The 27998-nt window shown below is 43.0% G+C and overlaps 1 protein-coding gene across 2 annotated transcripts in view; it reads left to right on the top strand.

The window, feature by feature from the left end:
- Positions 1–27718, top strand: part of tnfrsf21 (tumor necrosis factor receptor superfamily, member 21) — a 180085-nt gene extending 152367 nt beyond the window's left edge. The window contains exon 6 of one of the 2 annotated variants that reach the window (XM_085432836.1): positions 25480–27718. In XM_085432836.1, coding sequence (XP_085288962.1) covers positions 25480–25709 — 230 coding nt within the window. In that variant the 3' untranslated portion in view covers positions 25710–27718. The remainder of the gene's footprint in view (positions 1–25479) is intronic. The other variant, XM_085432837.1, reaches the window with a different exon arrangement.
- Positions 27719–27998: the final 280 nt, after the last annotated feature.

Here is a 27998-nt window from a genome sequence, read left to right as displayed (position 1 = left end):
ATGGCGGCACTTAGAGTTTGAATCACTCGCCAAAAAGCAGTAATCTGCTGTCACTCAAAAACACAATATCCAATCTCTCCCAAACGTCGCAGGTGTGATGAGACTTGAGCTCGGAAATGTTTGTTATGCCATTTGTCAGTAATAGTTAGAGCGCCACCTAGTGGGACGACTATAATCATGGTTCAATGAGATGAAATGTTAGCTGTTGGTTAAATGCATGAATTCCATCAATGTGACATCACATTGGACGTGCTGGTTTTAGGTGTTGGGCGTGGCTCGACACGCCAGGGTGCGAGGGCCCTCATAACGCTGCTTGCAGCTTTAATTATTATTATTATTATTATTCACCCCAAACAAGGGCCTTTTTGAGGGCCTAAACATGCTCAAAAACTCATGAAATTTTGCACACATGCCAGGTCTGGTGAAAAATTTTGTATTTTAATGGTTTTACATATGAGCACTGGGAAATGGCTCTACAGCGCCACCTATGCCTTGTTAAATGCAGCCCTACGACCACATGGTTTGAGCTACATGTATGAAATTTGGCACACATGTGTATCATGCCAAGACGAACAAAAAAGTCTGTGGGCCCATTGACGCAAACCCAACAGGAAGTCCGCCATTTGGAAGAGAAGGTGACATTTTGGCTCTAATTTTGCCATTTCCATGCCTCGAACTTTTGCGAACTCCTCCTTGGGGTTTCATTTCATAACCTTCAAATTTGGACAGTGTCAACTACACCCTTGTGCCATGTTAAATTGCGGAGCTTTTGAGTTTTCACAATACTATGAGGCCGTGGCGCCATGGCGAATTTCGATGACTCGCCATGAAAATCTTATTGCCTCTCATTTTGTCATACATTTTCTGACCTTGACCAAAGTGAACACATATGATAAGGCTCCACCCCTAAACATATTTCAACTGCCATATTTGACATGAAGGACAGCGCCACCTAGTGGGAACAGGAAATGTCATGTTTTACACTTTGGGGTACAGTATAGTGATGGGTGACATCTGCAGCCTCAAATTTCTCCAGAAAACCCTTAAGGAGTTGGTCTTGGGTTACAGTGAAAACTGTGACTTTTCGCAAAAGGGTGTGACCCCAGCAGAATGGCGAACTTTGATGTCACGCCATGAAGAAACAAATTAGTATAACTCCATGAAATCCAGTCTGATCAGTACCAGACTTTACAGGCATGAAGTCAGACCCGCCCTGAACAGATTGATGTGCCCATTGTCGGGAATACGGACAGCGCCACCTAGTGGGAACAGGAAATGTCATGGCTTTAATTTTGTTGTACTGATTTTCACAGGTTCATCGTGGCCACCTCAAAAGCGGTGAATATCACCATCAGTCCCTTGTGATGCTTCAGTGCAAAAATTGTGACTTTAAACTGAACGCCGCACCCTGGTGGCAACGCAGTTCACCATGAAAGATGAAGTGGCTTTTGAGGGGCTTGGAAAGTTTAAAAAGTCTTGAAATTTGGCGCACACCTCCAATGTGGTTAAGGCTTTGTTGTTATGTGATCATTTTCATTGAATATCCCAAAATGGCTCCTCAGCGCCCCCTACAAAATTTCAAAATCACAGCCCCTGCTCTGTGTTTTATGTATGATTCTGAAACCTGGTAAGCTTATAGGAGATATCAAGATGTACAAAAAAGTCTCTTGGAGCAATATCCCAAATCCAACAGGAAGTCAGCCATTTTAAAATTAATGTGCAATTTTGGCAACATTTTCCCCTCTTTCCAGGCATCGTTCTTTGACGAACTCCTCCAAGGGATTTCATCATATTGCACTATTCTTCAGTGTGTGGAATCCAAAGACCTTTGTGTTGTTAAATTGCGAAGCTTTTTACGTTCAGGGAAACGGGGTGGTCATGGCGGCACGTAGACTCTCAATCACTCGCCAAAACGCAGTAATCTGCTGTTACTCAAAAACACAATGTCCAATCTCACCCAAAGGTCGCAGGCATAATGAGACTCGAGTTCGGAAATGTTTGTTATGCCATTTGTACATAATGGTTAGAGTGCCACCTAGTGGAACGACTAGCTAATCATGAATGAATGAGTTGAAATGTTAGCTGGTGGTTAAATGCATGAATTCCATCAATGTGACATCGATCGGACGTGCTGGTTTTAGGTGTTGGGCGTGGCTCGACGCGCCGGGGGTGCGAGGGCCCTCATAACGCTGCTTGCAGCTTTAATTATTATTATTATTATTCCGGCAAATGAATCGGCCTTTTGAGGGCCTAAACATGCTCGAAAACTCATGAAATTTTGCACACGCGTCAGGTCTGGTGAAAATTTACGTATTTTAATGTTCTCAGACATGGCCAGGGAAAATTAGCTCAGTAGCGCCACCTAGAAAAATGAAAAAGGCGAGCCCCCGGTATGAGTATGGCCTACATGTTTGAAAGTCGGTACACTTATATAACGTTCAGAGTCGAACAAAAAAGTATATTATGGCAATGTCCTAAACCCAACAGGAAATCCGCCATTTTGGATTGAAGGTGACATTTTGGCTCTGATTTTACCGTTTCCATGCCTTGTACTTTAACGAACTCCTCCTTGGGATTTGGTCCTATAAACTTCAAATTTGGACAGTGTCAACTACACCCTTGTGCCATGTTAAATTGCGGAGCTTTTGAGTTTTCACAATACTATGAGGCCGTGGCGCCATGGCGAATTTCGATGACTCGCCATGAAAATCTTATTGCCTCTCATTTTGTCATACATTTTCTGACCTCGACCAAAGTGAACACATATGATAAGGCTCCACCCCTGAACATATTTCAACTGCCATATTTGACATCAAGGACAGCGCCACCTAGTGGGAACAGGAAATGTCATGTTTTACACTTTGGGGTACAGTATTGTGATGGGTGACATCTGCAGCCTCAAATTTCTCAAGGAAAGCCTTAAGGAGTTGGTCTTGGGTTACAGTGAAAACTGTGACTTTTCGCAAAAGGGTGTGACCCCAGCAGCATGGCGAACTTTGATGTCATGCCATGAAGAAACAAATTAGTATAACTCAATGAAATCCAGTCTGATCAGTACCAGACTTTACAGGCATGATGTCAGACCCGCCCTGAACAGATTGATGTGCCCATTGTCGGGAATACGGACAGCGCCACCTAGTGGCAACAGGAAATGTCATGGCTTTAATTTTGTTGTACTGATTTTCACAGGTTCATCGTGGCCACCTCAAAAGCGGTGAATATCACCATCAGTCCCTCGTGATGCTTCAGTGCAAAAATTGTGACTTTAAACTGAACGGCGCACCCTGGTGGCAACGCTGTTCACCATGAAAGATGAAGTGGCTTTTGAGGGTCCTGGCAAGTTTATAGAGGCTTGAAATTTGGCACACACCTCCAAATGGATGAAGGCTTTGTTGGCATGTGATCATTTTCATTGAATAGTGCGAAATTGCTCCACAGCGCCCCCTACAAAATTTCAAAACCACAGCCCCTGCTCTGTGTTCTATGTATGATTCTGAAACCTGGTAAGCTTATAGGAGATATCAAGATGTACAAAAAAGTCTCTTGGTGCAATATCCCAAATCCAACAGGAAGTCAGCCATTTTAAAATGAAAGTGTAATTTTGGCAACATTTTGCCCTCTTTCCAGGCACCGTTCTTTGACGAACTCCTCCAAGGGATTTCATTATATTGAACCAATCTCCAGTGTGTGGAATCTAAAGACCTTTGTGATGTTAAATTGCGAACGTTTTTACGTTCAGGGAAACGGGTGGTAATGGCGGCACGTGGAGTTTCAGTCACTCGCCAAAAAGCAGTAATCTGCTGTCACTCAAAATCAAAATGTCCAATATGTCCCAAAGGTCGCAGGCGTGATGAGACTCGAGCTGGGAAATGTTTGTTATGCCATTTGTCAGTAATGGTTAGAGCGCCACCTAGTGGGACGACTATAATCATGATTGAATGAGATGAAATGTTAGCTGGTGGTTGAATGGATGAATTTCATCAATGTGACATCAGATCGGACGTGCTGGTTGTAGGTGTTGGGCGTAGCTCGACGCGATGGGGTGCGAGGGCCCTCATAACGCTGCTTGCAGCTTTAATTAGGGCCCGAGCACCGAGAGTGCGAAGGCCCTATTGTATCTGCTCCGTTTCTTATTATTATTATTATTATTATTAGGGCCCGAGCACCGAGAGTGCGAAGGCCCTATTGTATCTGCTCCGTTTCTTCTTATTATTATTATTATTATTATTAGGGCCCGAGCACTGAGAGTGCGAAGGCCCTATTGTATCTGCTCCGTTTCTTATTATTATTATTATTATTATTATTATTATTATTCAGGCAAAACAAGGGCCTTTTTGAGGGCCTAAACATGCTCAAAAACTCATGAAATTTTGCACACATGCCAGGTCTGGTGAAAAATTTTGTATTTTAATGGTTTTACATATGAGCACTGGGAAATGGCTCTACAGCGCCACCTATGCCTTGTTAAATGCAGCCCTACGACCACATCGTTTGAGCTACATGTATGAAATTTGGCACACATGTGTATCATGCCAAGACGAACAAAAAAGTCTGTGGGCCCATTGACGCAAACCCAACAGGAAGTCCGCCATTTGGAAGAGAATGTGACATTTTGGCTCTAATTTTGCCATTTCCATGCCTCGAACTTTTGCGAACTCCTCCTTGGGATTTGGTTGTATAAGCTTCATCTTTGGTCAGTGTCAACTACACCCTTGTGCCATGTTAAATTGCGGAGCTTTTGAGTTTTCACAATACTATGAGGCCGTGGCGCCATGGCGAATTTCGATGACTCGCCATGAAAATCTTATTGCCTCTCATTTTGTCATACATTTTCTGACCTTGACCAAAGTGAACACATATGATAAGGCTCCACCCCTGAACATATTTCAACTGCCATATTTGACACCAGGGACAGCGCCACCTAGTGGGAACAGGAAATGTCATGTTTTACACTTTGGGGTACAGTATAGTGATGGGTGACATCTGCAGCCTCAAATTTCTCCAGGAAAGCCTTAAGGAGTTGGTCTTGGGTTACAGTGAAAACTGTGACTTTTCGCAAAAGGGTGTGACCCCAGCAGCATGGCGAACTTTGATGTCACGCCATGAAGAAACAAATTAGTATAACTCAATGAAATCCAGTCTGTTCAGTACCAGACTTTACAGGCATGATGTCAGACCCGCCCTGAACAGATTGATGTGCCCATTGTCGGGAATACGGACAGCGCCACCTAGTGGCAACAGGAAATGTCATGGCTTTAATTTTGTTGTACTGATTTTCACAGGTTCATCGTGGCCACCTCAAAAGCGGTGAATATCAACATCAGTCCCTCGTGATGCTTCAGTGCAAAAATTGTGACTTTAAACTGAACGGCGCACCCTGGTGGCAACGCGGTCCACCATGAAAGATGAAGTGGCTTTTGAGGGGCTTGGAAAGTATATAGAGGCTTTAAATTTAGCACACCTCTCCAAATGGATGAAGGCTTTGTTGTCATGTGATCATTTTTATTGAATAGCGCGAAATGGCTCCACAGCGCCCCCTACAAAATTTCAAAACCACAGCCCCAGCTCTGTGTTTTATGTATGAGTCTGAAACCTGGTAAGCTTATAGGAGATATCAAGATGTACAAAAAAGTCTCTTGGAGCAATATCCAAAATCCAACAGGAAGTCAGCCATTTTAAAATTAATGTGTAATTTTTGTGACATTTTCCCCTCTTTTCAGGCACCGTTCTTTGACGAACTCCTCCAAGGGATTTCATCATATTGAACCATTCTCCAGTGTGTGGAATCTAAAGACCTTTGTGATGTTAAATTGCGAAGGTTTTTACGTTCAGGGAAAAGGGGTGGTTATGGCGGCACTTAGAGTTTGAATCACTCGCCAAAAAGCAGTAATCTGCTGTCACTCAAAAACACAATGTCCAATCTCTCCCAAAGGTCATAGGCGTGATGAGACTCGAGCTCGGAAATGTTTGTTATGCCATTTGTGCATAAGGGTTAGAGCGCCACCTAGTGGAACGACTAACAAATCATGAATGAATGAGTTGAAATGTTAGCTGGTGGTTAAATGCATGAATTCCATCAATGTGACATCACATCGGACGTGCTGGTTTTAGGTGTTGGGCGTGGCTCGACGTGCTGGGGGTGCGAGGGCCCTCATAACGCTGCTTGCAGCTTTAATTATTATTATTATTATTATTATTATTATTCCGGCAAATGAATCGGCCTTTTGAGGGCCTAAACATGCTCGAAAACTCATGAAATTTTGCACACGCGTCAGGTCTGGTGAAAATTTACGTATTTTAATGTTCTCAGACATGGCCAGGGAAAATTAGCTCAGTAGCGCCACCTAGAAAAATGAAAAACGCGAGCCCCCGGTATGGGTATGACCTACATGTTTGAAAGTCGGTACACCTATATAACGTTCAGAGTCGAACAAAAAAGTCTATTATGGCAATGTCCTAAACCCAACAGGAAGTCCACCATTTTGGATTGAAGGTGACATTTTGGCTCTGATTTTACCGTTTCCATGCCTTGTACTTTAACGAACTCCTCCTTGGGATTTGGTCCTATAAACTTCAAATTTGGACAGTGTCAACTACACCCTTGTGCCATGTTAAATTGCGGAGCTTTTGAGTTTTCACAATACTATGAGGCCGTGGCGCCATGGCGAATTTCGATGACTCGCCATGAAAATCTTATTGCCTCTCATTCTGTCATACATGTTCCGATCTGGACCAAAGAGCACACATATGATAAGGCTCCACCCCTGAACATATTTCAACTGCCATATTTGACATCAAGGACAGCGCCACCTAGTGGGAACAGGAAATGTCATGTTTTACACTTTGGGGTACAGTATAGTGATGGGTGACATCTGCAGCCTCAAATTTCTCCAGGAAAGCCTTAAGGAGTTGGTCTTGGGTTACAGTGAAAACTGTGAGTTTTCGCGAAAGGGTGTGACACCAGCGGCATGGCGAACATTGATGTCTCGCCATGAAGAAACAAATTAGTATAACTCAATGAAATCCAGTCTGATCAGTACCAGACTTTACAGGCATGATGTCAGACCCGCCCTGAACAGATTGATGTGCCCATTGTCGGAAATACGGACAGCGCCACCTAGTGGCAACAGGAAATGTCATGGCTTTAATTTTGTTGTACTGATTTTCACAGGTTCATCGTGGCCACCTCAAAAGCGGTGAATATCACCATCAGTCCCTCGTGATGCTTCAGTGCAAAAAATGTGACTTTAAACTGAACGGCGCACCCTGGTGGCAACGCTGTTCAACATGAAAGATGAAGTTACTTTTGAGGGGCTTGGAAAGTTTATAGAGGCCTTAAACTTGGCCCACGCCTCCAATGTGATGAAGGCTTTGTTGTTATGTAACCATTTTCCTTGAATAGCGCAAAATGGCTCCACAGCGCCCCCTACAAAATTCCAAAATATCAGCCCCTGCTCTGTGTTTTATCTATGAGTCTGAAACTTGGTAAGCTTATGGAAGATCTTAAGATGTACAAAAAAGTCTCTTGGAGCAATATCCCAAATCCAACAGGAAGTCAGCCATTTTAAACAACAAAGCCTTCATCCATTTGGAGGTGTGTGCCAACTTCCAAGCCTCTATAAACTTTCCAAGCCCCTCAAAAGCGGTGAATATCACCATCAGTCCCTCGTGATGCTTCAGTGCAAAAATTGTGAGTTTAAACTGAACGGCGCACCCTGGTGGCAACACGGTTCAACATGAAAGATGAAGTGGCTTTTGAGGGGCTTGCAAAGTTTATAGAGGCTTGGAAGTTGGCACACACCTCCAAATGGATGAAGGCTTTGTTGTCATGTGATCATTTTCATTGAATATCCCAAAATGGCTCTTCAGCGCCCCCTACAAAATTTCAAAACCACAGCCCCAGCTCTGTGTTTTATGTATGAGTCTGAATCCTGGTAAGCTTATAGGAGATATCAAGATGTACAAAAAAGTCTCTTGGAGCAATATCCCAAATCCAACAGGAAGTCAGCCATTTTAAAATTAATGTGCAATTTTGGCAACATTTTCCCCTCTTTTCAGGCACCGTGCTTTGACGTACTCCTCCAAGGGATTTCATCAGATTGATGCGATCTCCTGTGTGTGGAATCTAAAGACCTTTGTGATGTTAAATTGCGAAGCTTTTTACATTCAGGGAAACGAGGTGCACATGGCGGCACGTAGAGTTTCAATCACTCGCCAAAAAGCAGTAATCTGCTGTCATTCAAAGACACAATGTCCAATCTCTCCCAAACGTCTCAGGTGTGATGAGACTCGAGCTCGGAAGTGTTTGTTATGCCATTTGTACATAATGGTTAGAGCGCCACCTAGTGGAACGACTAACTAATCATGAATGAATGAGTTGAAATGTTAGCTGGTGGTTAAATGCATGAATTCCATCAATGTGACATCAGATCGGACGTGCTGGTTTTAGGTGTTGGGCGTGGCTCGACGCGCCGGGGGTGCGAGGGCCCTCATAACGCTGCTTGCAGCTTTAATTATTATTATTATTATTATTATTCAGGCGAAACAAGGGCCTTTTTGAGGGCCTAAACATGCTCAAAAACTCATGAAATTTTGCACACATGCCAGGTCTGGTGAAAAATTTTGTATTTTAATGGTTTTACATATGAGCACTGGGAAATGGCTCTAGAGCGCCACCTATGCCTTGTTAAATGCATCCCTACGACCACATCGTTTGAGCTACATGTATGAAATTTGGCACACATGTGTATCATGCCAAGACGAACAAAAAAGTCTGTGGGCCCATTGACGCAAACCCAACAGGAAGTCCGCCATTTGGAAGAGAATGTGACATTTTGGCTCTAATTTTGCCATTTCCATGCCTCGAACTTTTGCGAACTCCTCCTTGGGGTTTGATTTCATAACCTTCATATTTGGTCAGTGTCAACTACACCCTTGTGCCATGTTAAATTGCGGAGCTTTTGAGTTTTCACAATACTATGAGGCCGTGGCGCCATGGCGAATTTCGAGGACTCGCCATGAAAATCTTATTGCCTCTCATTTTGTCATACATTTTCTGACCTTGACCAAAGTGAACACATATGATAAGGCTCCACCCCTGAACATATTTCAACTGCCATATTTGACACCAGGGACAGCGCCACCTAGTGGGAACAGGAAATGTCATGTTTTACACTTTGGGGTACAGTATAGTGATGGGTGACACCTGCAGCCTCAAATTTCTCCAGGAAAGCCTTAAGGAGTTGGTCTTGGGTTACAGTGAAAACTGTGACTTTTCGCAAAAGGGTGTGACCCCAGCAGCATGGCGAACTTTGATGTCACGCCATGAAGAAACAAATTAGTATAACTCAATGAAATCCAGTCTGTTCAGTACCAGACTTTACAGGCATGATGTCAGACCCGCCCTGAACAGATTGATGTGCCCATTGTCGGGAATACGTACAGCGCCACCTAGTGGCAACAGGAAATGTCATGGCTTTCATTTTGTTGTACTGATTTTCACAGGTTCATCGTGGCCACCTCAAAAGCGGTGAATATCAACATCAGTCCCTCGTGATGCTTCAGTGCAAAAATTGTGACTTTAAACTGAACGGCGCACCCTGGTGGCAACGCGGTCCACCATGAAAGATGAAGTGGCTTTTGAGGGGCTTGGATAGTATATAGAGGCTTTAAATTTAGCACACCCCTCCAAATGGATGAAGGCTTTGTTGTCATGTGATCATTTTTATTGAATAGCGCGAAATGGCTCCACAGCGCCCCCTACAAAATTTCAAAACCACAGCCCCAGCTCTGTGTTTTATGTATGAGTCTGAAACCTGGTAAGCTTATAGGAGATATCAAGATGTACAAAAAAGTCTCTTGGAGCAATATCCAAAATCCAACAGGAAGTCAGCCATTTTAAAATTAATGTGCAATTTTGGCAACATTTTCCCATCTTTTCAGGCACCGTACTTTGACGAACTCCTCCAAGGGATTTCATCAGATTGGACCGATCTGCAGTTTGTGGAATCTAAAGACCTTTGTGATGTTAAATTGCGAAGCTTTTTACGTCCAGGGAAACGGGGTGGTTATGGCGGCACTTAGAGTTTGAATCACTCGCCAAAAAGCAGTAATCTGCTGTCACTCAAAAACACAATGTCCAATCTCTCCCAAACGTCTCAGGTGTGATGAGACTCGAGCTTGGAAGTGTTTGTTATGCCATTTGTACATAATGGTTAGAGCGCCACCTAGTGGAACGACTAACAAATCATGAATGAATGAGTTGAAATGTTAGCTGGTGGTTAAATGCATGAATTCCATCAATGTGACATGAGATCGGAGGTGCTGGTTTTAGGTGTTGGGCGTGGCTCGACGCGCCGGGGGTGCGAGGGCCCTCATAACGCTGCTTGCAGCTTTAATTATTATTATTATTATTCACCCCAAACAAGGGCCTTTTTGAGGGCCTAAACATGCTCAAAAACTCATGAAATTTTGCACACATGCCAGGTCTGGTGAAAAATTTTGTATTTTAATGGTTTTACATATGAGCACTGGGAAATGGCTCTACAGCGCCACCTATGCCTTGTTAAATGCAGCCCTACGACCACATGGTTTGAGCTACATGTATGAAATTTGGCACACATGTGTATCATGCCAAGACGAACAAAAAAGTCTGTGGGCCCATTGACGCAAACCCAACAGGAAGTCCGCCATTTGGAAGAGAAGGTGACATTTTGGCTCTAATTTTGCCATTTCCATGCCTCGAACTTTTGCGAACTCCTCCTTGGGGTTTCATTTCATAACCTTCATATTTGGTCAGTGTCAACTACACCCTTGTGCCATGTTAAATTGCGGAGCTTTTGAGTTTTCACAATACTATGAGGCCGTGGCGCCATGGCGAATTTCGATGACTCGCCATGAAAATCTTATTGCCTCTCATTTTGTCATACATTTTCTGACCTTGACCAAAGTGAACACATATGATAAGGCTCCACCCCTGAACATATTTCAACTGCCATATTTGACATCAAGGACAGCGCCACCTAGTGGGAACAGGAAATGTCATGTTTTACACTTTGGGGTACAGTATAGTGATGGGTGACATCTGCAGACTCAAATTTCTCAAGGAAAGCCTTAAGGAGTTGGTCTTGGGTTACAGTGAAAACTGTGACTTTTCGCAAAAGGGTGTGACCCCAGCAGCATGGCGAACTTTGATGTCACGCCATGATGAAACAAATTAGTATAACTCAATGAAATCCAGTCTGATCAGTACCAGACTTTACAGGCATGATGTCAGACCCGCCCTGAACAGATTGATGTGCCCATTGTCAGGAATATGAAGAGCGCCACCTAGTGGGAACAGGAAATGTCATGTCTTACACTTTGTTGTACTGATTTTCACAGGTTCATTGTGGACACCTCAAAAGCGGTGAATATCACCGTCAGTCCTTCATGATGCTGCAGTGCGAATATTGTGACTTTATACTGAACGGCGCACCCTGGTGGCAACGCTGTTCACCATGAAAGATGAAGTGGCTTTTGAGGGGCTTTGAAAGTTTAAAAAGTCTTGAAATTTGGCGCACACCTCCAATGTGCATAAGGCTTTGTTGTTATGTGATCATTTTCATTGAATAGCGCAAAATGGCTCCACAGCGCCCCCTACAAAATTTCAAAACATCTGCCCCAGCTCTGTGTTTTATGTATGAGTCTGAAACCTGGTAAGCTTATAGGAGATATCAAGATGTACAAAAAAGTCTCTTGGAGCAATATCCCAAATCCAACAGGAAGTCAGCCATTTTAAAATTAATGTGTAATTTTTGTGACATTTTCCCCTCTTTCCAGGCACCGTTCTTTGACGAACTCCTCCAAGGGATTTCATCATATTGAACCAATCTCCAGTGTGTGGAATCTAAAGACCTTTGTGATGTTAAATTGCGAAGCTTTTTACGTTCAGGGAAACGGGGTGGTCATGGCGGCATGTGGAGTTTCAGTCACTCGCCAAAAAGCAGTAATCTGCTGTCACTCAAAATCAAAATGTCCAATATGTCCCAAAGGTCGCAGGCGTGATGAGACTCGAGCTGGGAAATGTTTGTTATGCCATTTGTCAGTAATGGTTAGAGCGCCACCTAGTGGGACGACTATAATCATGATTGAATGAGATGAAATGTTAGCTGGTGGTTGAATGCATGAATTTCATCAATGTGACATCAGATCGGAGGTGCTGGTTGTAGGTGTTGGGCGTAGCTCGACGCGATGGGGTGCGAGGGCCCTCATAACGCTGCTTGCAGCTTTAATTATTATTATTAGGGCCCGAGCACTGAGAGTGCGAAGGCCCTATTGTATCTGCTCCGTTTCTTATTAGGGCCCGAGCACCGAGAGTGCGAAGGCCCTATTGTATCTGCTCCGTTTCTTATTATTATTATTATTATTAGGGCCCGAGCACTGATAGTGCGAAGGCCCTATTGTAATTGCTCTGTTTATTATTATTAGGGCCCGAGCACTGACAGTGCGAAGGCCCTATTGTAATTGCTCTGTTTATTATTATTATTATTATTATTATTCCGGCAAATGAATTGGCCTTTTGAGGGCCTAAACATGCTCGAAAACTCATGAAATTTTGCACACGCGTCAGGTCTGGTGAAAATTTACGTATTTTAATGTTCTCAGACATGGCCAGGGAAAATTAGCTCAGTAGCGCCACCTAGAAAAATGAAAAACGCGAGCCCCCGGTATGGGTATGACCTAAATGTTTGAAAGTCGGTACACCTATATAACGTTCAGAGTCGAACAAAAAAGTCTATTATAGCAATGTCCTAAACCCAACAGGAAGTCCGCCATTTTGGATTGAAGGTGACATTTTGGGTCTGATTTTACCGTTTCCATGCCTTGTACTTTAACGAACTCCTCCTTGGGATTTGGTCCTATAAACTTCAAATTTGGACAGTGTCAACTACACCCTTGTGCCATGTTAAATTGCGGAGCTTTTGAGTTTTCACAATAGTATGAGGCCGTGGCGCCATGGCGAATTTTGATGACTCGCCATGAAAATCTTATTGGCTCTCATTCTGTCATACATGTTCCGATCTGGACCAAAGAGCACACATATGATAAGGCTCCACCCCTGAACATATTTCAACTGCCATATTTGACATCAAGGACAGCGCCACCTAGTGGGAACAGGAAATGTCATGTTTTACACTTTGGGGTACAGTATAGTGATGGGTGACATCTGCAGCCTCAAATTTCTCCAGGAAAGCCTTAAGGAGTTGGTCTTGGGTTACAGTGAAAACTGTGAGTTTTCGCGATAGGGTGTGACCCCAGCGGCGTGGCGAACTTTGATGTCACACCATGAAGAAACAAATTAGTATAACTCAATGAAATCCAGTCTGATCAGTACCAGACTTTACAGGCATGATGTCAGACCCGCCCTGAACAGATTGATGTGCCCATTGTCGGAAATACGGACAGCGCCACCTAGTGGCAACAGGAAATGTCATGGCTTTAATTTTGTTGTACTGATTTTCACAGGTTCATCTTGGCCACCTCAAAAGCGGTGAATATCACCATCAGTCCCTCGTGATGCTTCAGTGCAAAAATTGTGAGTTTAAACTGAACGGCGCACCCTGGTGGCAACGCTGTTCAACATGAAAGATGAAGTGGCTTTTGAGGGTCTTGGCAAGTTTATAGAGGCTTGAAATTTGGCACACACCTCCAAATGGATGAAGGCTTTGTTGGCATGTGATCATTTTCATTGAATAGCGCGAAATTGCTCCACAGCGCCCCCTACAAAATTTCAAAACCACAGCCCCTGCTCTGTGTTCTATGTATGATTCTGAAACCTGGTAAGCTTATAGGAGATATCAAGATGTACAAAAAAGTCTCTTGGTGCAATATCCCAAATCCAACAGGAAGTCAGCCATTTTAAAATTAATGTGTAATTTTGGCAACATTTTCCCCTCTTTCCAGGCACCGTTCTTTGACGAACTCCTCCAAGGGATTTCATCATATTGAACCAATCTCCAGTGTGTGGAATCTAAAGACCTTTGTGATGTTAAATTGCGAAGCTTTTTACGTTCAGTGAAACGGGGTGGTTATGGTGGCACTTAGAGTTTGAATCACTCGCCAAAAAGCAGTAATCTGCTGTCACTCAAAAACACAATGTCCAATCTCTCCCAAACGTCTCAGGTGTGATAAGACTCGAGCTCGGAAGTGTTTGTTATGCCATTTGTACATAATGGTTAGAGCGCCACCTAGTGGAACGACTAGCTAATCATGAATGAATGAGTTGAAATGTTAGCTGGTGGTTAAATGCATGAATTCCATCAATGTGACATCGATCGGACGTGCTGGTTTTAGGTGTTGGGCGTAGCTCGACGCGCCGGGGGTGCTCGGGCCCTCATAACGCTGCTTGCAGCTTTAATTATTATTATTATTATTATTATTATTATTATTATTTCGGCAAATGAATTGGCCGTTTGAGGGCCTAAACATGCTCGAAAACTCATGAAATTTTGCACACGCGTCAGGTCTGGTGAAAATTTACGTATTTTAATGTTCTCAGACATGGCCAGGGAAAATTAGCTCAGTAGCGCCACCTAGAAAAATGAAAAACGCGAGCCCCCGGTATGGGTATGGCCTACAAGTTTGAAAGTCGGTACACCGTTATAACGTTCAGAGTCGAACAAAAAAGTCTATTATGGCAATGTCCTAAACCCAACAGGAAGTCCGCCATTTTGGATTGAAGGTGACATTTTGGCTCTAATTTTGCCATTTCCATGCCTCGAACTTTTGCGAACTCCTCCTTGGGATTTGGTTGTATAAGCTTCATCTTTGGTCAGTGTCAACTACACACCTGGGCCATGTTAAATTGCGGAGCTTTTGAGTTTTCACAATACTATGAGGCCGTGGCGCCATGGCGAATTTCGATGACTCGCCATGAAAATCTTATTGCCTCTCATTTTGTCATACATTTTCTGACCTTGACCAAAGTGAACACATATGATAAGGCTCCACCCCTGAACATATTTCAACTGCCATATTTGACACCAGGGACAGCGCCACCTAGTGGGAACAGGAAATGTCATGTTTTACACTTTGGGGTACAGTATTGTGATGGGTGACACCTGCAGCCTCAAATTTCTCCAGGAAAGCCTTAAGGAGTTGGTCTTGGGTTACAGTGAAAACTGTGACTTTTCGCAAAAGGGTGTGACCCCAGTAGCATGGCGAACTTTGATGTCACGCCATGAAGAAACAAATTAGTATAACTCAATGAAATCCACTCTGATCAGTACCAGACTTTACAGGCATGATGTCAGACCCGCCCTGAACAGATTGACGTGCCCATTGTCGGAAATACGGACAGCGCCACCTAGTGGCCACAGGAAATGTCATGGCTTTAATTTTGTTGTACTGATTTTCACAGGTTCATCGTGGCCACCTCAAAAGCAGTGAATATCACCATCAGTCCCTCGTGATGCTTCAGTGCAAAAATTGTGACTTTACACTGAACGGCGCACCCTGGTGGCAACGCGGTTCAACATGAAAGATGAAGTGGCTTTTGAGGGGCTTGGAAAGTTTATAGAGGCTTGAAATTTGGCACACACCCCCAAATGGATGAAGGCTTTGTTGTCATGTGATCATTTTCATTGAATAGCGCGAAATTGCTCCACAGCGCCCCCTACAAAGTTTCAAAATATCAGCCCCTGCTCTGTGTTTTATCTATGAGTCTGAAACTTGGTAAGCTCATGGAAGATATTAAGATGTACAAAAAAGTCTCTTGGAGCAATATCCCAAATCCAACAGGAAGTCAGCCATTTTAAAATTAATGTGTAATTTTGGCGACATTTTCCCCTCTTTTCAGGCTTCATACTTTGACGAACTCCTCCAAGGGATTTCATCAGATTGGACCGATCTGAAGTTTGTGGAATCTAAAGACCTTTGTGATGTTAAATTGCGAAGCTTTTTACGTTCAGGGAAACGGGGTGGTTATGGCGGCACTTAGAGTTTCAATCACTCGCCAAAAAGCAGTAATCTGCTGTCACTCAAAAACACAATATCCAATCTCTCCCAAACGTCGCAGGTGTGATGAGACTCGAGCTCGGAAATGTTTGTTATGCCATTTGTCAGTAATAGTTAGAGCGCCACCTAGTGGGACGACTATAATCATGGTTCAATGAGATGAAATGTTAGCTGGTGGTTAAATGCATGAATTCCATCAATGTGACATCACATTGGACGTGCTAGTTTTAGGTGTTGGGCGTGGCTCGACACGCCAGGGTGCGAGGGCCCTCATAACGCTGCTTGCAGCTTTAATTAGGGCCCGAGCACCGAGAGTGCGAAGGCCCTATTGTATCTGCTCCGTTTCTTATTATTATTATTATTATTATTATTATTATTCAGGCGAAACAAGGGCCTTTTTGAGGGCCTAAACATGCTCAAAAACTCATGAAATTTTGCACACATGCCAGGTTTGGTGAAAAATTTTGTATTTTAATGGTTTTACATATGAGCACTGGGAAATGGCTCTACAGCGCCACCTATGCCTTGTTAAATGCAGCCCTACGACCACATGGTTTGAGCTACATGTATGAAATTTGGCACACATGTGTATCATGCCAAGACGAACAAAAAAGTCTGGGGGCCCATTGACGCAAACCCAACAGGAAGTCCGCCATTTGGAAGAGAAGGTGACATTTTGGCTCTAATTTTGCCATTTCCATGCCTCGAACTTTTGCGAACTCCTCCTTGGGGTTTCATTTCATAACCTTCAAATTTGGACAGTGTCAACTACACCCTTGTGCCATGTTAAATTGCGGAGCTTTTGAGTTTTCACAATACTATGAGGCCGTGGCGCCATGGCGAATTTCGATGACTCGCCATGAATATCTTATTGCCTCTCATTCTGTCATACATGTTCCGATCTGGACCAAAGAGCACACATATGATAAGGCTCCACCCCTGAACCTATTTCAACTGCCATATTTGACATCAAGGACAGCGCCACCTAGTGGGAACAGGAAATGTCATGTTTTACACTTTGGGGTACAGTATAGTGATGGGTGACATCTGCAGCCTCAAATTTCTCCAGGAAAGCCTTAAGGAGTTGGTCTTGGGTTACAGTGAAAACTGTGACTTTTTGCAAAAGGGTGTGACCCCAGCAGCATGGCGAACTTTGATGTCACGCCATGAAGAAACAAATTAGTATAACTCAATGAAATCCAGTCTGTTCAGTACCAGACTTTACAGGCATGATGTCAGACCCGCCCTGAACAGATTGATGTGCCCATTGTCGGGAATACGTACAGCGCCACCTAGTGGCAACAGGAAATGTCATGGCTTTAATTTTGTTGTACTGATTTTCACAGGTTCATCGTGGCCACCTCAAAAGCGGTGAATATCAACATCAGTCCCTCGTGATGCTTCAGTGCAAAAATTGTGACTTTAAACTGAACGGCGCACCCTGGTGGCAACGCTGTTCAACATGAAAGATGAAGTGGCTTTTGAGGGGCTTGGAAAGTTAAAGAGGCTTGAAATTTGGCCCACTCCTCCAAATGGATGAAGGCTTTGTTGTCATGTGATCATTTTCATTGAATAGCGCGAAATTGCTCCACAGCGCCCCCTACAATATTTCAAAACATCAGCCCCAGCTCTGTGTTTTATCTATGAGTCTGAAACTTGGTAAGCTCATGGAAGATATTAAGATGTACAAAAAAGTCTCTTGGAGCAATATGCCAAATCCAACAGGAAGTCAGCCATTTTAAAATTCATGTGTAATTTTGGCGACATTTTCCCCTCTTTTCAGGCTTCATACTTTGACGAACTCCTCCAAGGGATTTCATCAGATTGGACCGATCTGAAGTTTGTGGAATCTAAAGACCTTTGTGATGTTAAATTGCGAAGCTTTTTACGTTCAGGGAAACGGGGTGGTCATGGCGGCACTTAGAGTTTCAATCACTCGCCAAAAAGCAGTAATCTGCTGTCACTCAAAAACACAATATCCAATCTCTCCCAAACGTCGCAGGTGTGATGAGACTCGAGCTCGGAAATGTTTGTTATGCCATTTGTCAGTAATAGTTAGAGCGCCACCTAGTGGGACGACTATAATCATGGTTCAATGAGATGAAATGTTAGCTGGTGGTTAAATGCATGAATTCCATCAATGTGACATCACATTGGACGTGCTGGTTTTAGGTGTTGGGCGTGGCTCGACACGCCAGGGTGCGAGGGCCCTCATAACGCTGCTTGCAGCTTTAATTATTATTATTATTATTATTCAGGCAAAACAAGGGCCTTTTTGAGGGCCTAAACATGCTCAAAAACTCATGAAATTTTGCACACATGCCAGGTCTGGTGAAAAATTTTGTATTTTAATGGTTTTACATATGAGCACTGGGAAATGGCTCTACAGCGCCACCTATGCCTTGTTAAATGCAGCCCTACGACCACATCGTTTGAGCTACATGTATGAAATTTGGCACACATGTGTATCATGCCAAGACGAACAAAAAAGTCTGTGGGCCCATTGACGCAAACCCAACAGAAGTCCGCCATTTGGAAGAGAAGGTGACATTTTGGCTCTAATTTTGCCATTTCCATGCCTCGAACTTTTGCGAACTCCTCCTTGGGATTTGGTTGTATAAGCTTCATCTTTGGTCAGTGTCAACTACACCCTTGTGCCATGTTAAATTGCGGAGCTTTTGAGTTTTCACAATACTATGAGGCCGTGGCGCCATGGCGAATTTCGAGGACTCGCCATGAAAATCTTATTGCCTCTCATTTTGTCATACATTTTCTGACCTTGACCAAAGTGAACACATATGATAAGGCTCCACCCCTGAACATATTTCAACTGCCATATTTGACACCAGGGACAGCGCCACCTAGTGGGAACAGGAAATGTCATGTTTTACACTTTAGGGTACAGTATAGTGATGGGTGACACCTGCAGCCTCAAATTTCTCCAGGAAAGCCTTAAGGAGTTGGTCTTGGGTTACAGTGAAAACTGTGACTTTTCGCAAAAGGGTGTGACCCCAGCAGCATGGCGAACTTTGATGTCACGCCATGAAGAAACAAATTAGTATAACTCAATGAAATCCAGTCTGATCAGTACCAGACTTTACAGGCATGATGTCAGACCCGCCCTGAACAGATTGATGTGCCCATTGTCGGGAATACGTACAGCGCCACCTAGTGGCAACAGGAAATGTCATGGCTTTAATTTTGTTGTACTGATTTTCAGAGGTTCATAGTGGCCACCTCAAAAGCGGTGAATATCACCATCAGTCCCTCGTGATGCTTCAGTGCAAAAATTGTGACTTTAAACTGAACGGCGCACCCTGGTGGCAACGCGGTTCATCATGAAAGATGAAGTGGCTTTTGAGGGGCTTTGAAAGTTTATAGAGGCTTGAAATTTGGCACACACCTCCAAATGGATGAAGGCATTGTTGTTATGTAACCATTTTCCTTGAATAGCGCAAAATGGCTCCACAGCGCCCCCTACAATATTTCAAAACATCAGCCCCTGCTCTGTGTTTCATCTATGAGTCTGACACTTGGTAAGCTTGTGTAAGATATCAAGGTGTACAAAAAAGTCTCTTGGAGCAATATCCCAAATCCAACAGGAAGTCAGCCATTTTAAAATTAATGTGTAATTTTGATGACATTTTCCCCCCTTTTCAGGCCTCATACTTTGACGAACTCCTCCAAGGGATTTCATCATATTGAAGCATTCTTCAGTGTGTAGAATCTAAAGACATTTGTGATGTTAAATTGCGAAGCTTTTTCCGTTCAGGGAAACGGGGTGGTCATGGCGGCACGTAGAGTTTCAATCACTCGCAAAAAGCAGTAATCTGCTGTCACTAAAAAACACAATGTCCAATCTCTCCCAAAGGTCGCAGGTGTGATGAGACTCGAGCTTGGAAATGTTTGTTATGCTATTTGTCAATAATGGTTAGAGCGCCACCTAGTGGCATGACTATAATCCTGGTTGAATAAGATGAAATGTTAGCTGGTGATTAAAAGCATGAAATCCATCAATGTGACATCACATCGGACGTGCCGGTTTGAGGTGTTGGCAGTGGCTCGACGTGCCGGGGGTGCGAGGGCCCTCATAACGCTGCTTGCAGCTTTAATTATAATTATTATTATTTCGGCAAATGAATTGGCTTTTTGAGGGCCTAAACATGCTCAAAAACTCATGAAATTTTGCACACATGCCAGGTCTGGTGAAAAATTTTGTATTTTAATGGTTTTACATATGAGCACTGGGAAATGGCTCTACAGCGCCACCTATGCCTTGTTAAATGCAGCCCTACGACCACATCGTTTGAGCTACATGTATGAAATTTGGCACACATGTGTATCATGCCAAGACGAACAAAAAAGTCTGTGGGCCCATTGACGCAAACCCAACAGGAAGTCCGCCATTTGGAAGAGAAGGTGACATTTTGGCTCTAATTTTGCCATTTCCATGCCTCGAACTTTTGCGAACTCCTCCTTGGGGTTTGATTTCATAACCTTCATATTTGGTCAGTGTCAACTACACCCTTGTGCCATGTTAAATTGCGGAGCTTTTGAGTTTTCACAATACGGTGAGGCCGTGGCGCCATGGCGAATTACGATGACTCGCCATGAAAATCTTATTGCCTCTCATTCTGTCATAGATTTTCTGACCTTGACCAAAGTGAACACATATAAGGCTCCACCCCTGAACATATTTCAACTGCCATATTTGACACCAGGGACAGCGCCACCTAGTGGGAACAGGAAATGTCATGTTTTACACTTTGGGGTACAGTATAGTGATGGGTGACATCTGCAGCCTCAAATTTCTCCAGGAAAGCCTTAAGGAGTTGGTCTTGGGTTACAGTGAAAACTGTGACTTTTCACCAAAGGGTGTGACCTCAGCGGCATGGCGAACTTTGATGTCACGCCATGAAGAAACAAATTAGTATAACTCAATGAAATCCAGTCTGATCAGTACCAGACTTTACAGTCATGATGTCAGACCCGCCCTGAACAGATTGATGTGCCCATTGTCGGGAATACGTACAGCGCCACCTAGTGGCAACAGGACATGTCATGTCTTACACTTTGTTGTACTGATTTTCACAGGTTCATCGTGGCCACCTCAAAAGCGGTGAATATCACCATCAGTCCTTCGTGATGGTTCAGTGCGAAAATTGTGACTTTAAACTGAATGGCGCACCCTTGTGGCAGCGCAGTTCACCATGAAAGATGAAGTTGCTTTTGAGGGGCTTGGAAAGTTTATAGAGGCTTTAAATTTGGCGCACACCTCCAATGTGACGAAGGCTTTGTTGTTATGTGACCATTTTCCTTGAATAGGGCAAAATGGCTCCATGGCGCCCCCTACAAAATTCCAAAATATCAGCCCCTGCTCTGTGTTTTATCTATGAGTCTGAAACTTGGTAAGCTCATGGAAGATATTAAGATGTACAAAAAAGCCTCTTGGAGCAATATCCCAAATCCAACAGGAAGTCAGCCATTTTAAAATGAATGTGCAATTTTGGCGACATTTTCCCATCTTTTCAGGCACCGTACTTTGACGAACTCCTCCAAGGGATTTCATCAGATTGGACCGATCTGCACCTTGTGGAATCTAAAGACCTTTGTGATGTTAAATTGCGAAGCTTTTTACGTTCAGGGAAACGGGGTGGTTATGGCGGCACTTAGAGTTTGAATCACTGGCCAAAAAGCAGTAATCTGCTGTCACTCAAAAACACAATATCCAATCTCTCCCAAACTTCTCAGGTGTGATGAGACTCGAGCTTGGAAGTGTTTGTTATGCCATTTGTACATAATGGTTAGAGCACCACCTAGTGGAACGACTAACTAATCATGAATGAATGAGTTGAAATGTTAGCTGGTGGTTAAATGCATGAATTCCATCAATGTGACATCAGATCGGACGTGCTGGTTTTAGGTGTTGGGCGTGGCTCGACGCGCCGGGGGTGCGAGGGCCCTCATAACGCTGCTTGCAGCTTTAATTATTATTATTATTATTCCGGCAAATGAATTGGCCGTTTGAGGGCCTAAACATGCTCGAAAACTCATGAAATTTTGCACATGCGTCAGGTCTGGTGAAAATTTACGTATTTTAATGTTCGCAGACATGGCCAGGGAAAATTAGCTCAGTAGCGCCACCTAGAAAAATGAAAAACGCGAGCCCCCGGTATGGGTATGACCTACACGTTTGAAAGTCGGTACACCTATATAACGTTCAGAGTCGAACAAAAAAGTCTATTATGGCAATGTCCTAAACCCAACAGGAAGTCCGCCATTTTGGATTGAAGGTGACATTTTGGGTCTGATTTTACCGTTTCCATGCCTTGTACTTTAACGAACTCCTCCTTGGGATTTGGTCCTATAAACTTCAAATTTGGACAGTGTCAACTACACCCTTGTGCCATGTTAAATTGCGGAGCTTTTGAGTTTTCACAATACTATGAGGCCGTGGCGCCATGGCGAATTTTGATGACTCGCCATGAAAATCTTATTGCCTCTCATTCTGTGATACATGTTCCGATCTGGACCAAAGAGCAAACATATGATAAGGCTCCACCCCTGAACATATTTCAACTGCCATATTTGACATCAACGACAGCGCCACCTAGTGGGAACAGGAAATGTCATGTTTTACACTTTGGGGTACAGTATAGTGATGGGTGACATCTGCAGCCTCAAATTTCTCCAGGAAAGCCTTAAGGAGTTGGTCTTGGGTTACAGTGAAAACTGTGACTTTTCGCAAAAGGGTGTGACCCCAGCAGCATGGCGAACTTTGATGTCACGCCATGAAGAAACAAATTAGTATAACTCCATGAAATCCAGTCTGATCAGTACCAGACTTTACAGGCATGATGTCAGACCCGCCCTGAACAGATTGATGTGCCCATTGTCGGGAATACGGACAGCGCCACCTAGTGGCAACAGGAAATGTCATGGCTTTAATTTTGTTGTACTGATTTTCACAGGTTCATCGTGGCCACCTCAAAAGCGGTGAATATCACCATCAGTCCCTCGTGATGCTTCAGTGCAAAAATTGTGACTTTAAACTGAACGGCGCACCCTGGTGGCAACGCTGTTCAACATGAAAGATGAAGTGGCTTTTGAGGGTCTTGGAAAGTTTATAGAGGCTTGAAATTTGGCACACACCTCCAAATGGATGAAGGCTTTGTTGTTATGTAACCATTTTCCTTGAATAGCGCGAAATTGCTCCACAGCGCCCCCTACAAAATTCCAAAACCACAGCCCCTGCTCTGTGTTCTATGTATGAGTCTGAAACCTGGTAAGCTTATGGAAGATCTTAAGATGTACAAAAAAGTCTCTTGGAGCAATATCCCAAATCCAACAGGAAGTCAGCCATTTTAAAGTTAATGTGTAATTTTGGCGACATTTTCCGATCTTTTCAGGCACCGTACTTTGACGAACTCCTCCAAGGGATTTCATCAGATTGGACCGATCTGCAGTTTGTGGAATCTAAAGACCTTTGTGATGTTAAATTGCGAAGCTTTTTACGTCCAGGGAAACGGGGTGGTTATGGCGGCACTTAGAGTTTGAATCACTCGCCAAAAAGCAGTAATCTGTTGTCACTCAAAAACACCATGTCCAATCTCTCCCAAACGTCTCAGGTGTGATGAGACTCGAGCTTGGAAGTGTTTGTTATGCCATTTGTACATAATGGTTAGAGCGCCACCTAGTGGAACGACTAACTAATCATGAATGAATGAGTTGAAATGTTAGCTGGAGGTTAAATGCATGAATTCCATCAATGTGACATCAGATCGGAGGTGCTGGTTTTAGGTGTTGGGCTTGGCTCGACGCGCCGGGGGTGCGAGGGCCCTCGTAACGCTGCTTGCAGCTTTAATTAGGGCCCGAGCACTGATAGTGCGAAGGCCCTATTGTAATTGCTCTGTTTATTATTAGGGCCCGAGCACTGACAGTGCGAAGGCCCTATTGTAATTGCTCTGTTTATTATTATTATTATTATTAGGGCCCGAGCACCGAGAGTGCGAAGGCCCTATTGTATCTGCTCCGTTTCTTATTATTATTATTATTCACCCCAAACAAGGGCCTTTTTGAGGGCCTAAACATGCTCAAAAACTCATGAAATTTTGCACACATGCCAGGTCTGGTGAAAAATTTTGTATTTTAATGGTTTTACATATGAGCACTGGGAAATGGCTCTACAGCGCCACCTATGCCTTGTTAAATGCAGCCCTACGACCACATCGTTTCAGCTACATGTATGAAATTTGGCACACATGTGTATCATGCCAAGACGAACAAAAAAGTCTGTGGGCCCATTGACGCAAACCCAACAGGAAGTCCGCCATTTGGAAGAGAATGTGACATTTTGGCTCTAATTTTGCCATTTCCATGCCTCGAACTTTTTCGAACTCCTCCTTGGGATTTGGTCATATAAGCTTCATCTTTGGTCAGTGTCAACTACACACCTGGGCCATGTTAAATTGCGGAGCTTTTGAGTTTTCACAATACGGTGAGGCCGTGGCGCCATGGCGAATTTCGATGACTCGCCATGAAAATCTTATTGCCTCTCATTTTGTCATAGATTTTCTGACCTTGACCAAAGTGAACACATATGATAAGGCTCCACCCCTGAACATATTTCAACTGCCATATTTGACATCAGGGACAGCGCCACCTAGTGGGAACAGGAAATGTCATGTTTTACACTTTGGGGTACAGTATAGTGAGCGTTTTGTTGTGTGTGTCAGAACAATGAGGCAACTGCTAAATGTTACAGGTGTTACAGGAGTGATACATCTCCTGTTGTCAGGCCTACAGGTATCAGGCTGTTGTTCTCCTTTATCTCATAGTGGACAGAAATTATTATTATTTGATGCAGAACACTTGATTGTTATGTAAATAGTTTGAAATGCTTATTTAAAAAAACATCTTGGCTGCATTATTCGGTAAATAATGGGCAATCGGCAAAAAACTTTTTTTTTTGTTTGCATAACTCAGTAACTTTTTTGAAGAAGTAACTATATAATTAATTGCCCAACATTGGTCATTATATACTGTATTTTACAGACAGAGACTTACAGGACTCTCTGCCAGACCACAGACTCATACTCATAATACAAGTCAGAGCTTTATTTAAAAAAGAAAAAAGAAAGGCAGTTGTTTCCAAAATTGGAGTTCAAGTTATTTTTACTTTCAATAGTGTTAACATACTAAACGGGTCATGAACAAGATTGTTTTTTAATTTTCATTTTAAGTGGGCTAAATCAGTTAATTAAAAGTAGTCTAACATGTAAAATGTAAATGCTGTAATTTGAGTATTTTAATAAACCATGTAACTTGGATGGATTCGATGCTGGCGTGACCACAGTGCACACGTCTGCTGTTGCTCACAGTGGTCCAAGGGATCGCTCAGGGAGTTTGTGTGTTCGCTCAGACACATGAAAAATTAGAGGGAACATTGCTTAGGGTAATCTTTGTCTCTTTTTTGTCTTTCAGAGAAGAAAGACACAGTGCTCCGACAGGTGCGTCTGGACCCATGTGACCTGCAGCCCATCTTTGACGACATGCTGCACATCCTCAACCCAGAGGAGTTGCATATCATCGAACAGATCCCAGCCGCTGAGGACAAACTGGACAGGCTCTTTGAGATTGCAGGAGTGAAGAGTCAGGAGGCCAGCCAGAAGCTGCTGGACTCTGTGTACAGCCATCTCCCTGACCTCTTGTAGCAGAGGAAAGATCAGGAAACAGCACAGACTGGAGTTGGCACAAGAATAAAAAGAAGTACGAGGGATGAATACAATGTTGTGTTCCAGTTAAGTCTTGGGTGGCATTTCATCTAAAAAGCTGTCATCATGCCACTTCATTTGAACATGGTCTGTGTCTGCTACCTCCAGTGACTCTTTAAAATCTTTACTTTATTCCTTTTCTTGTTCTTCTAATACACACAAGTACAAAAAATAATTTCCCCCAGGGATCAATAAAGGATTCTGATTCTGATTCCTTTAAAACAACCCAGCCTATACCACGATGAACTCAATCTAACAGAGAGAATGGCTCAACAGCCTAACAGCCTCCTAATTTAGAGGAATACTGGGTTGAAAAGTAGCGTAGACGTAAATGGACTCCATAGAAAATCACACGTAGCACTTTCTTTATCTGAAATGGCCTTCATGCCTTCATGTCTGGTGGTGGTGGTGGTGGGGGGGGGTTGTAGTTTGTCCCTGTTGTTCAGGCTTCTCATGCCTTTAACATGGATCAAGTGTTACACGCTACATTTAGCAATGAACATGGTAAAGGTAAATAAGCTATAACTTCAAATGATGCTGGTATTATTCTTTAATTTTAGGGTTCTTGTAAAGAATATTTTTGCCCAGGTGTAGGTTTAACTGTAAGTCATGTGCCTGAACTTTCCAAAGCTTTGTTCCTCCCTCCCTCTTACTGTAACCACCAGCAGGGAGCAGCATTACTTAGATGGTTGTCCTGCTTTTCTGCAACCAAAACCATAGCTCAAAAAATGACCTTCTAAACTTTGTCTAATGTTCTGATATATGGTTCTGCAAAAACTCTTTTTGAGAAAAAAAAAAAAAGCTGAACTAAACGGGAAGCTTAACTGCGTTGACCGGCCGCAGTCTGCTTCTCTGGAACTGAAACCATGTCTGCAAAGGTTCAGCCACCTTTGAATTCATGGGCAGGAAAAATACTTGGACTAGTACACTCATGCAGACCTCAACTAGCTACCCCTAGTTGCCTCAACAAATGTAGTGTTGATAAAGTGTTCTTGATACATTCTGGAGTTCATGTCAGTGTGGTTTTCAATCAGACAGAGTTGCCTGAGTGTTTCACTGCTAGAGTAAAAATGATAAAATACAACAGATTTTTTTTCTTTTTCATGCGGTAGTATTTTGCTACCTGTATCATTTAGTTGATGAGAAAATGTCATAATGATGCACTAATCCTATTTTCCATTAAGAGAGAGATGTTGTACTTTATTTGTCTTTAATGTTTTATAACTAACATTTGATTTTATTGGTTATTATATTTGTGTCACAATGTTTCCATTTTTCTTTCACCAGCATTCAGACAGATGTGCTCACCAGGATGTAGCGTATACATACTCCATAATCTACTTGAAGTCTGTCTAGTTGGCTCTTTTACATGATGTAACAGAAAAAAAATGCAATTTCTGTTCCCTCAACGTTCCACTCAACAAAACACATCAACATTTGGTGCACGCCTGATCTCTCACTGGCTGGCATTACTAGGGCAGAGATATGCGAATCCAGGGTAAAGATGAAAAATACTGACTGAATGAAAAAGACTTAAGGTTGTGTTCTAGGACTCTGTGAGCTTTCTCAACATCTGAACATCCACCATATCACTGGTGATGCAAGGCCATGGCTTGGTTTTATTTTATTCACATGCTAAATTGACATATTTGCAGAAACTACTGGATTTTATTTTAGAAATTAATTTGAATACATTTTTTAAAGCTTTGCCATACATGTGCTGCAAGTAGGTACTGTAAAACATGGTAAGTGGTGCATGTTAATCAAACCCAAATCCTAGACGTGCCCATTGCCCTTATCCTAGATAACTGTACGATGTGAGCTTTTTATTTTCTGATGCACATGCAGATTGAGTGGCTGATCATCAAATTTCACACATGTAACCAGTAAGTTTATTACTATGTAACTGCTTAAAATCCACAAATTAAAGCTAAAAGATTTGTCATAAATTTACATGTAATTGTGTCCATTTAAATGACTAGGTGTTGTGTAAATTTCAGTGTTTACATTATATTGCAGGACTGCTGCTTAAAGTGGAACATTATCAGTATGAGACAAACACAACTTTACTTGTTGTGTTTGTCGGGGAGAAAACTTGAGAAACAGTACAGAACTTGAGAGTCACTCTGCTACCGATGAAAGATTTATATACATTTATCAAGCTGAGTGCATTTTTTACTGTACAGGAAACACAGCATGACATTGACTGACAATGGCCTACAGCAAATT

Source organism: Copadichromis virginalis, linkage group LG15, assembly GCF_057382275.1.
Source record: "Copadichromis virginalis isolate Kocher_CV1m ecotype Utaka linkage group LG15, C_Virginalis_male_GT1.1, whole genome shotgun sequence".
In the NCBI taxonomy this organism is placed as follows: domain Eukaryota; kingdom Metazoa; phylum Chordata; class Actinopteri; order Cichliformes; family Cichlidae; genus Copadichromis; species Copadichromis virginalis.
This window is presented reverse-complemented; position numbering and strand designations above follow the sequence as displayed.